Source organism: Papio anubis, unplaced genomic scaffold, assembly GCF_008728515.1.
Source record: "Papio anubis isolate 15944 unplaced genomic scaffold, Panubis1.0 scaffold175, whole genome shotgun sequence".
NCBI lineage: Eukaryota > Metazoa > Chordata > Mammalia > Primates > Cercopithecidae > Papio > Papio anubis.
In genome coordinates, this window is record NW_022161746.1 from 60,646 (window position 1) to 73,380 (window position 12,735).

The 12,735-nt window shown below is 41.4% G+C and overlaps 1 protein-coding gene across 1 annotated transcript in view; it reads right to left on the reverse strand.

Moving 5' to 3' along the window:
* The window catches only part of LOC116272724 (SHC-transforming protein 4-like), a 100,205-nt gene that overhangs the window by 54,962 nt on the left and 32,508 nt on the right, over positions 1–12,735 (reverse strand). The window contains exon 2 of the mRNA XM_031661496.1: positions 3,953–4,023. Within this exon, the coding sequence (XP_031517356.1) occupies positions 3,953–4,023 (71 nt within the window). The remainder of the gene's footprint in view (positions 1–3,952; positions 4,024–12,735) is intronic.

Sequence of the window (12,735 nt, forward strand, 5' to 3'; positions counted from 1 at the left end):
GAGGAAGAAGAAGATAAAGAAGAAGAGGAAGAAGGAGGAGGAGGAGGAGAAGGAGGAAGAGGAGGAGAGAATATTATGCAGTCATTAAAATTTTAGAAAAACAACCCATATGTCTATTGACTGATGGGTGAATAGACAAAATGTAGTACAGACATACAATAGAGTAGTATTGAGCCCTAAAAAGGAATGAAATTCTGGCACATGCTACAACATGAGTTAATCTTGAATACATTGTGCTAAAGGAAATAAGCCAGACAGAAAAGGACAAATACTGTATGTTTCCACTTTTATAAGGTACCTAGACCAGTCAAATTCACAGACACAAAAAGTTGAACAGTGGTTGCCAGGAGCTGGGGAGGAAGAGGAAATGGGAAGTTATCAGGGTTTTGTCTTGTTTTGTTTTGAGATGGATTTTTTGCTCTTGTTGCCCATTCTGGAGTGCAATGGCGTGATCTTGGCTCACTGCAACCTCCACCTCCCGGGTTCAAGCAATTCTCTTGCCTCAGCCTCCCAAGTAATTGGGATTACAGGTGTGTGCCACGAGGTCTGGCTATCTTTGTATTTTTTTTAGTAGAGACGGGGTTTCACCATGTTGGTCAGGTGGCCTCGAACTCCTGACCTCAAGTGATCCATCTGCCTCCGCCTCCCAAAGTGCTGGGATTGCAGGTGTGAGCCACCGCGCCCAGCCAGAAGTTACTGTTTAATGGGTACAGAGTTTAATGTGTACAGTTTTTCATCTTTGGGAAGATGAAAAAGTTCTGCAGATGGATGGTGTCGATAGTTGCACAACAATGTGAATGTGCTTAATGCCACTGAACTATACACTTATAAACGATTAAAATTGTAAATCTTGTTATGTATATTTTACCATGGTAAAACATGCTTTAGAATCTTTAGTAACAGGAAATTGCTCAATATGGGAGACTTAGTATATAATGTTGTTCAGATTTTGTGTAAAATTCTTTGTAAGCTCATGTGTAGAAAAAAATACTGGAAAGGGATTTTAAACACAGAATGATAATAAACACACTCTTTAGGAAAGATTCTGAGTAATTTTCTCTTTCACACTTTTCTGTACTTTCCAAATCGTCTAAGTAAACATGCAATATTTTATAACTAGAAAATAAAATAAAATTTAAAAACCCACCACCGAAATCTCTATCCTCATTTCCTGCTTTATTGTTGCAGTAAATAAGCACTTCTTCCTACCTAAAAGTATATTGCTTATTTATCTGTTTCCTTGCCTATAGTCTGTTTCCCCAGTAACAATGCAAATTCCATGAGGGCAGAGGCTTTGTCTTATTCACTGCTTGATCTTTAATGCTTGAAGAGTTTCAGGCACTTTTTGGGTACTCCATAAACATTCGAGTGAAAGAGAAAGAATCAATGAATGAATGGGTGAATGAACAGAAAATTAGTCATCCTCAGTGTCTTGGTCCATTCCTGCTGCTAAAACAAAATACCCCAGACTGGATAATGTATAAATAATAGAAATGTATTTCTTACACTTCTTGAGGCTGAGAAGTCCAAGATCAAGGCACCAGTAGATCTGGTGTCTGATGAAGGCTCACAATGCTTCTTAGATGGGTGCTTCTTGCTGCATCCTCACGTGGTAGAAGGTGCAAACAGCTCCCTTGCACCTCTTTTATAAGATAACTAATCCCACTCATGAGGTCTCTGGCCAATGAATTAATCTCCTCCTAAAGGCCCTGCCTCTTAATACTTTCACACTGGGAATTAAGTTTCAATATATAAATGTTGAGGGGACATATTCAGACCATAGCTCTCAGGTTAGGACAGTGAGAATTCTTTTGTCCTGTGCCCACCTAGGGTATCAGCCCTCTTTCTCTCATCTGTAGCCTGCTCAGGATTGGAAGAAAAATTGTCTCAAGATTAAGAATCATCAAAATGGAGTAAACCCTGAAATACGTCCACCAACAGGCTAACAGTTTGGAAAGTAGTCTAGATACCATGTCATTTGAAGAGTAATTGAAGGTACTGAGAATGTGTAAGAGAAGATTTAAAGAGGAGAAGAAATGTAGCTGTTTGCAAATACTGGAAGTGTAGTCAGGTGGAACCATGAATTTATTCAATAAATATCCACTGAGCCCCTGCCATGTGCCAGTAACTGATGTAGGTACCAAGAGTACTAAACACAGGATTATATAATATGTTTGACTCCAGAGGAAATACCAAGGATAGGTTGAGAGAGGTTTGGAAAGGCAGATTTGAATGCATCATAAGGCAGAGAGTCCAAATCAGCATTTCCTAAGGCACATTTCACGGAACCCTTGGATGTACATTTCTTTTATATGAGAAAAGGATCCTAGGCCCAATACATTTAGAAAATCTTGAAGTAAGGCCATGAGCGGTGCCTCATGCCTTAATCCCAGAACTTTGGGATTCCAAGGCAGGTGGATCACCTGAGGTCAGGAGTTCAAGACCAGCCTGGTCAACATAGGGAAATCCCATCTCTACTAAAAATACAAAATTAGCTGGGCATGGTGGCATGCGCCTGTAGTCCCAGCTACTTGGGCACTACAGGAGAATTGCTTGAACCTAGGAGGCGGAGGTTGCAGTGAGCCGAGATTGCATCACTGTATTCTAGCCTGGGAGACAGAGCAAGACTCCATTTCAAAAAAAAAAAAAAAGAGAGAAGAAAAAGAAAATTTTGAGGGGTAGAGTTTTTTTCAACTACAGCAGCATAGGACTTCTCGGTCTTTTTTTTTTTTAAGAGTCAGGGTCTTGCTGTTACCCACACAGGAGTGTAGTGGCACAATCATATCTGACTGAAGCCTTGAACTCCTGGGCTCAAGTGATCCTCCAGCCTCAGCCTCCTGAGTAGCTGGGGCTACTGGCATATGCTAACGTGCCTGGCTATGTTCTTTTTACTTTTGTAGAGATGGAGCCTCACTATGTTGCCCCAGCTGGTCTTGAACTCCTGGTCTCAAGCAATCCTCCAACCTCGGCCTCCTGAGTTGCAGGAATTCCAAGCGTGAGCCACTGCGCCAGGCTCAGAGTCTTCAATATACTATAGTATACTGTAGTCTCCTAAAGAGTGATGTGGCTCCTTTCCCTAAATTTTTGGACCACAGGACACTTCTTTTTCTAGGCCTAGAATTTCATGAGATGAGCATTAGGGAGAGTTATTTTCTACATGACAACATTCACCTTCAGAACAGGAGGCCTGCAAGCACGGGTCTAATGTGGCATGCCCCTGAGACACACCTTGGCACCACATCCAATGGATGCCCAAGTCTTCGTTCTGAACCATTCAGATCGACCCAGTCCTCTTACCTCATCTCCCTCACCTCACATTTTTCCAGTTGCCAGTCTGCACTCACTCCTTCTTTCCATCCTTGCTTTGGGCTTAGCTTTAATGAACCATGCCATGTATTTCTGCTTCTGACTTGAGCTCCACATAACAAGGATTCTGATTTCTTCCCCTAAGTTCCCTGGGGTCACCCTGGGTAAAGCTTCCCCAGTTCCACTGTTCCATTTGGCTCACTGTACACAGAGCAGGGAGAACTAGACAAGGAATAAGCAGGTTCTCACGTCAGGAAGAGCTTGGGCAAAGCTTGGGCTTTCTCACGTTGAAAGTCTTACTTGGTTTGATTTTCTGCTACCTCCTTGACAGGTCTGATTCTGTAAACGCTTCCTGCCAGGCATAATTTTAAATACTCTTGGTACCTGGGAAACCAGCTATTTCTGTAGACTGTATCATTTTAATCGCCCTTACATGAAACACAGATGCACTGCCACACACTTGAGAAATCTTTCACACAATGAGATCAAGCCACTCATTGAAGGTCACTGGACGAAACTTCTATGCTCCAGTCACATGAATAAAAGTGTCTAATGACTTGGAAGGTTTGCATGAAATTCCCGTGGGAGAAATTATTGTGACTTTAAACCATACTCCTCAAAGCCCCTCCCATTTTTGGCTTCTTACCTTGTAACTTGGGTTCTCATTCCAAAATCCAGTGACCTCATTGATTGCAGCACTTCAATACAGCCCATGTACTAGAATAAGAAGAAAAAAAAGAAGAAGTAGGACAAAAATTCCAAGAAGCTGTCTCTTAGCTTCACAATGACTTTCGGGGAAGCAACTAAAATCAGCTTCTGCTATCAAGTTACATTTGTACCCTCCGCCTACCATTGATATTTCTGACTATTAATGGACACACACCTAAAGCTTCAATTCAATTACAAAACACCAGTTAAATCTGAACCATAATATAGATAACACAAGTAACAAAGACCAATATGGGTTCAGTGGTTAAGAGCATGGGCTCTGGGGCCAGATCATGTGACTTTGCATCCTGGCTCTGCTACTTCTTAGTTATGGAACCTCAGCAAGTTAACTTCTGAGCCTCACAGTCTTGTCACTGGTAAAGTGAGGATACAATAGGAATTGTTAGAAGAGTGAAATTATTTCCTACATGTAAATAAGCTTTTAGAACAACGCTTGGTACATAGAAAGGCCCAAATAGTAGAGGAAGCAAAAATAAAAGTGAGATAAAGAATACAGGAATGTCAAATCTAAGTGGATAGAACAAGCATATAAATGCATAGAATGCCAAACTTAGTAATATAAGATCTTATCATCCTTTGCAGCTGATTTAAATATTAAGGGGGTTCCTGAAAGGACAAAAGTCATATGCCGCATCAGTGATGAGTATGGTTAGCTTGAACACCATGTATTGCAAAAGGAATTGTGACTTATAAAGCTGAAAGATGGTTTATATTTAGTGTGGCAGCAGTGAGGATCCATGGCAGGCTGCTGGCAACAGCATGATGCGATTAGATCTGTGTTGGAGGAGGCTTAAGTCAGCGGCAGTATGAAGGTGGGTTAATGGTGAGGGAATAAGTTAGGATGATCCTGTGGCGAGGGAAGTAATGACAGCCCACACTGAAGAGGGATGGTGTCAATAGGAAAGAGGGGACAGATTCAAGTGACATCATGGAAACAGATACTACAGAACTCGGCAGTTGATTTGATACGGAGAATAAGAGAGAAGGATGAGTCAAGGATGACTCACTCAGACGTTTCCAGCCAGGGTAGCAGAGGGAACAGTGATGCCATCAACAGAAACAGGAAAGCCAGGAGAAGAGAAGATGATGAATTGGTTTGGGAGCCATTGACTTAAGGCACTGGTAGGGTATCCAGGAAATAACAGGCTGGCAACTGAAAATTGGATTCTGGAGTCCTGAGAGGATTCAGCCTAGGGACGTGGACTTAGTAGTCTTCTGTGTAGCTTTGCCAGGTGAGGCTGTGAGAGTCAATCCTCCCAGCAGAGCTTGGTTGATAAGGGAGAGTGCTTATTTGAGAATTGCCTTACAAATGTTACTAGAGCTAAGAGTTCCAATTGAAAGTGATCTGTTGGCTCCTTGGAAATGATATGCTTCCTGTTTAGCTTTCCTTTGGAGGCTTTCCAGCCTCTCTATGCTTGTGAATGGCAAAAGCACTGTCAAAAGATGTCAGGAGCTGGTGGGGAGGGGGAACCTGCCCAGACACTTCTTGTATAATAGTATTTCTTTTTCTTTTTCTTTTTTTTTTTTTGTTTGAGGTGGAGTCTCACTCTGTCACCCAGGCTGGAGTACAGTGGCACGATCTTGGCTCACTGCAACCTCTGCCTCCCAAATTCAAGCAATTCTCCTGCCTCAGTCTTTTGAGTAGCTGGGATTACAGGCACATACCACTGCACCTGGCTAATTTTTGTATTTTTAGTAGAGACAGGGTTTCACCATGTTGGCCAGGCTGGTCTTGAACTCCTGACCTCAAGCGATCTGCCCACCTCGGCCTCCCAAAGTGCTGGGATTATAGGCATGAGCCACCACGTCCTGCTGTATAATAGTATTTCTGAGCAGATTGTGCAGATAGAACTCCTCAATGCACCAAGTGCTGCCTGGAGCCTGATGCTGGGAAGAGACTCCTGTTAGTCACACTCAGTTACACTCCTCTTGGAATCTCTACTACTGATACAAGAAACATTTTGGATATTTTACTCTGTCCCCATCACTCTTAACTTCCCAAGCCTTGGGTACCTTAAGAAAGTGGTGTCTAGAGATTTCTCTTCAACCATAAGGGTTATTAGGAGAAGAAAGCTAGATATAGGAAGTAGGTTAGAAAGCCCATCTCAGAACTGTCAAGAAAGGAGATTCCAAGCATCCAAGCTTCACGTCCCGGTGGTGTGAAAAGATTGTCCATATGTCTTCACTGACTGCTCTGGCTTTTGGTGCCTTCCAAAGCCCTCTTCCGCCCCAGAGCCTAGGTCTTGCTTCCCTATTTCCTGCACTCCTGGCCCTGGAAAGAGTGGACTCCCCACATAGGCTGGGGAGCAGGCCTGGATCCCCTCCAATACCTCCAGGAGGCCCTGTTGGTGAAGAGGTGGGTATCGCCTTTCCCTTTAGCTGTAAATCACCGACTGAAGACAAGGTGATACCAACTGGCCTATCAGTGCACACTTTTTGAAAAAGTGACCAAGCACCTACATTTTTCACACTCTGCCACAGGGTTTCTTCAAAACAGATTGATCAGATCATGTTCCTCCACCAGGTGAAACTCCTGGCATCTATGATCAAAACAAGCTCGTTACTATAAACCTCTAAACCCTGGAGTTCCTGGCCCCGTCTCATCCCTTCAGCTTCATCAGTGTCACTGTCCCCTTGCACACTTTGCTGCCATATTGGCCTCCTTTCTACTCCTCAAATACACCCCAGCTCTTCCCTGCACCTGACATTCCCTCCGCCTGGCTCTCCTACACTGTTCTGCAGGACAGATCCCTTCTCATCTTTCAGTTTTCAGTTCAAATGGCACACCTCAGAGGCCCCCTCTTGCCACCCTTCATCTCAGCCCCTATTCATCACTGATTGATTATTGGTTTACTTGTTAATTTGCTTGTCTAGGACCTCTTTTTATTCCCTTGGCTATAACCACCGTAAGAGTAAAGATCACAATCACCGCCGTATTCCCTGCAACAGTGCCTAGGATCTGGTGGGCACTCAATAAACACATGCTGAAAGAATGAATGAAGCATCTTTTCTTCAATTCTATTGTACCTTTACAATGAGCGGGGGCTGGGGAGAGCCGAGGGACTGAGGGAGGTAAAGGCTTGGCTGGTCTCTCCACTCAGGAGTATAGGAGCACCAAGGACTCAGCCTCAGGTGCGACAGGCCAGAACAATGTCTTTGCAAGGTTTCTAGATTTCTCAGCAATGTACTTCATATTTGTTATTTTTGTTGTTCTTCATTTTGGAGTGGCAACACACAATCTAGACCGAGGAGGTTTTGTAGTGAAGTGGGAAGCTGGCAAGAATGTGCCCTACTTCTCAGGCGGGCTATAAGCCGTGGGTGGGAACAGCCCTGGATGATAGAGTTGACAGTGGGAACTTTAAAAAGAAAGGAGAGTAGGTTGCACGTCTGAACAGGAGCGGGACAAAGGGACAAAAAGAAACAACTGGAACAAGGACACTCAAGGCTGATCAAGTTTGAGACCCACGTGAGGACAGTGTCAAAGTGAAGGCTATTCTCAGCCCAGTTATTAGGTAAGTTGCCATTCATTTTGGTTATCAGTGAGGAGAGGAATTTTTAGTGTCTTGGGGGTGAGAGGAACCCCTTCAAGGTTTCGTTCTTAATCACATTTCACGGCTATAACGACCTTATCTGCTTTGGACTAAGGCAAGCCCAAGCATTGCTTCAGGATCCCCTTCCCTTCGTGTGAATCTCTGTTTTGATTCATACACTTGTCTGTCAGCTATGGCACGGGTGACTTCAGCAAGCCTCAGTATGATACAATGGAAGTTTCTGGAAAAACATGAGTCATGGCCTGAGATGATTGACAATGAGGATAAGTCCCCTTCCACTGTGGGCATGTGTCGAGAAAACCACAACTAATTTTTGCCACAATTACCCCAAAGACAAGAATGGAGTGGGTCTTCCCATTGACTCACACAATCCATTTCACTTAAAAACCACCGCTATGAGAAAGCGGGGAGGGGGCGGTGCATAAAAATACTCTGTCCACTTCTTTCTTTGGGTGTTTGATGACTGCATAAGCGGATAGTGGCTGAAGATCAAGGCCCGAGAGAGGAGAATTTTAGTTTGTTAGCTATAAACTGGAGATGACAATACTTCTCATTCATGTATTAAATGCGGATCTGCATAAGACATGGTCCCTGTTCTTAAGAAACCTGGCCCCATTCAGATAGGACAACCATGAAAAGAGATGACTTATCTTTCCTTTTTATGAGGTTAGTCATTGTTGCTAACTTTATTTAAGAGATGAGGAAATTGAAGCCTATTAAAGAAAAGTGCCTGGCTCAGTTTCATTTATTCACTGGTACTGAATTAGGGTTTATTCTAGAGTCTGCAGTCCATTGCTAGGACCCTGTATAACAGAAAAAGTGAAAAGAGGAGTTATCCTGCTGGCTGCCACTACCCTCCCTTTGGTCTACCCAGGAACACAGTGACACAGTGTTGAGACGGGGGGACCACAATGGTAACAGCAGATGTGAATCCAAATTGCTCTGGGAACTGCAGGAGGTGAGACAGAGGACACTCCCTAATTCCCTACCCTGTGGTGAGGAGAGGACACTGAAGACCTTTATTTGGAGCCATACAGGAACGGTGGGAACGCAGCGGTGCTCAGACAACCTGCCCATTCAGCCCCTGGCATGGGTTTACCTAACTCCCAGCTGGCTTCTTCCCTTTATGCCCCAAGGCAGTCATAATATTTTTGTACTGTCTAAGCTTCAACCACTTGCTCCCAGGGAGAGGTGAACAGCCTATTTATGGCCATGTGTATCTTGGGCTTTGCTCTCCGGAGAAGAAATTACTGGGGTTTTCAGAGAAAAGGAATGATAGTTACTTATGGGAAGTCTCATCCTAACTCTCTTACAGAATGATGACGGCAAGCACATTACCTAAAGAAAAAAAAGATACATATTCTTATACTCTTAGAAAGAAGGTCTGCAGGATAATAAGAAACTAACAGTGGTTGCTTTTGGAAATGGGAGAGAGGCAGATTTTTACTTTTTACTTTATACTTTTGTACTATTTATACAAATAAGTATAAACATACTTATTTTTGAAATAAGTATGTAGTATTAGTTTAGATTTGAAAAATAAAATAAGCAAAGCTCACGACTTTGCCAAAAAGAACCACAGTTTTATTAAGTAGGGTGAAATCCCTTTTTATACGTGGTTTATTCCCTTTCTCAGAATATACCTGCCTCTTAGCTAGGAGTACGGGAGAATATTGTTCAAGAGAAGTTTAAGGCACAGGCCCTGCACTTGATAAGTTCATAATAAGAGTGCTAAGACAAGGAAGAAAATTACTTCAGCTACTTGAGAGGCTGAGGCAGGAGGATCACTTGAGCCCAGGAGTTTGAGGCTGCAGTCAGCTAAGATCGTGCCATTGCACTCCAGCCTGGGGGACAGAGCGAGACCCTGTCTCTAAATAAAAATAAATAGTTAACGAATTAAAAACAAACACTGAAGAACAGTATATAATCAACTGTGATATAAGGAGGGTCTGATCTTCATGCAATAAATGTTCAACAATGGTAGAGGCCACCAAAATGGCAGGAAAACACAGCAGGATATTTCTGCCACCTTTAAATAATTTTTAGTCTTTCCCATTCTTTAAAAAAATGGGAGAGTAAGAAACGGGGACATTCCCTTCATAACCTGGAAATATTGTCTCTACTTCCTTCCTTTCACTCATGCCTCAACTCACAATAGTAAAGTTTCTGACCTCAACACTCTAGTGAAATTGCCTGAGCAAACCAACTGCTTCCTCAAAGTTCCTTTAGTGAACGGTTTTTGTTTTCCTACTCATCTATCGGGGTCACCTACCGCTGTTGACCTCTACTCAACCCCTTCATTTTCCTCTGAACCTTTCTTCTTTAGCTTTCCTGAGAACATTTTCTCCAATTCCTCATCTTTCTTCTCTGACTATTCCTTCTCAGTCTCCTTTGCTAGTTTCTTATTTTTTAAAAAACAATGGTTCCTTCTCTCCCTATCCCAGTGGTTCTCAACCCTGATTGCATATTAGAATCACTTGGGAAGTATTAAAATTCTGATTCCTAGGTTCTACTCTAGTCTAATAAAATCAGTCTCTAGCACGTATACTTGTTTGCTTTCAATTACTACCTCATGCTCATGCCACACACATTTTTAGCCCAGGTTTTCTCCCAACTTCAGATGTGTATCAGCATGTGAATATTCTAATTGCATCTCAAATTCAGTGCATTCAAATTATTCCTCTACTTACATTTCTGATCTAAACCAATAGTATCACTATCCACCTAATTACATAAACCAGAAAAGTCAACTCTTTTTTTTTTCAAATCCATCAACCAATCAAGAGGCAAGCTCAATCCTTTCAATCTCCCTATCATTGTCATAACTTCCCTGTCTTCTTCCCTGAACCCTGCACACTACCCCCAACATTTACTATCCAAGTTTAGGCACATTCTGTTTCTCAATTGCAATACTGGGGTCTCACATTTATATTCATGGGCAAAGCATATGAATTCAACTGCATCCACTTGGCAGGCAGAAAGTGAGAGATTAGTCCCTTTGTTCATCTCCTCAGTCTTTCAACCCTACTTGCCAGAGAGTAGGGTAACTATCTGCCCCAGAGAAAGAGTATCTGAATTTATAGAGAGTTAAATAATGTCTTGTGTTTCTTTTTGCAATAATAAATGTCTTGTTTCTGTTTGCATTTTTGGAGACATACTCTGCCCCAGAGAAAGAGTATCTCTCCATAAATGCAAACAGAAACACAAGACATTGATTCTGACAATTGATCGTCCAGATGCGCGGGTGTTGGAGATTTCAAGGATGATCCAGTGTATTCTTTATTCTGAGTTTTATTCTACTGTTGACTTTAGAATATGGCCCTCCCTAAGATGGGGTTTCTGGTGTCCCACCTTTTGAATCTCTTTCCCAGTGCAGCCAGCACGTTACTAAAACACATATATGGCATGTTATCATTCCATCCTATCCCCCAATCATTCTCACTTAAAACACTCCCAAGACTCCCATCCTCAAAGCAGAGCTTCCCAAACTTCAGAGAACTTCAGAATCACCAGGGAAACTTACAAATCAGATTTTAAAAATAAAATTCCCAGGCCCTGAGAGATTCTTCTTCAGTAAGACTGTGAAACTGCATTTTAATAAGCACTCAGGTCCTTCTATTACAGGTTGTCCAGGAATCACACTTTGGAGAAAACACCAGTCTTCAGGAAAAGAGCCAGCTTTCTTAGAATGATGTACAGGGCCTCTCATGATTTGGTTCCTGCTGAACTCTTTATCCTTTTCCTCCCCGCTTTTGCCCTCTCATTTTACACTCTAGTCATTTGCCTGAACTCACCATGCTTCAAAATTCAGAACAACCCCTTCCTTTACTCCTTCCTCTTGAAATGTCCTTCTTATCCATGTCCATCTGATTAATACCTGCTAATTATTCACAAAGAAATGCAAAAGTTACTTCTTTTATGATATCTCTCCTCTTCTTCCCCATCTCTACCTGCAGCCTTGACCCTCTTTGGGCCCTCTTCTATAATCTGTATGAACTTCTAGCAGACCTTTAATAAAACTTACATTGCTAATATGGAACTACTTCTTCATCAATGTGTCTGTATCTCTTTTATAGCAGAAACGGTGTCTGTTTCTTCTTTATATCCTCTGTGTAAAGCCTGGATCAACAATATTCTTGAGATGAGAAAGTAAGATACAGCTTGAGGTAACTTTTAAGAAAGAATGGGATATATATATAAAAACAATCACATTAAGGATTTAGATAATATTAACTGCTCTTTCATATTGAATCTCTTCTAACTTAGATTTCCCAAAAGAACAATCATAAAGGCCAAAAACTCAATGCTTAATAATAAAGATATTAATGAGTAAAGTAAACTAGATATAAGAAAGTAGCTAGATTAGGAGAAAGTTGGAACCATATGGCCTACAAAAAGAACAAGGCCCAAACCAATCATTCCAGTCCCTCGTTACCGTTTGGGAAACCAGACCCTATGATTTTTCAAAGAAGTTCAGAAATCAGACTTTATTTGTAAGTTTTCCTAATTTTTAATTCCAGCAAGTCACAATGAACAATCCAAAATGAAATTTAGAAAATAATTTCATTTGCAATATGTGATCAAAAAGAATAAAATACTTATGAATAAATTTGATAGGATAAACTTACACTTTGAAAACTGAAAAACATTGCTGAAGGAAATTTAAGAAAAGTGAAATAAATGGAAAAAACATTCCATGTTTATGGATCAGAAGACTTAATAACGTTAAGATAGTAATACTCTTAAAAGCTGATCTAAAACTTCAACACAATCCTTATCAAAATCTCAGATGGCTTCTTTGTAGAAACTAACAAACTGATCCTAAAATTCATGTGTAACTTCAAATTCATGTGTAATTTCCTAAAATTTCATGTGTAATTTCCAAACAATCTGCACAATCTTGAAAAAGAACAAAGTTAGAGAACCCACATGTCTCAATTTCAAAACTTACTGCTCAGCTACACAATCAGGATAATATGGTACTAGCATAACGATAGACATACAGATTAGTAAAACAGAACTGAGTCCAAAAGTAAACCCCTGCATTCACTGTCAATTGAATTTTGATAAAGGTGACAAAATAATTCAATGGAAAAATGACATTGTTTTCACCAAAAGGCACCAGAGCAATTGTATATAAAAGTTGGAC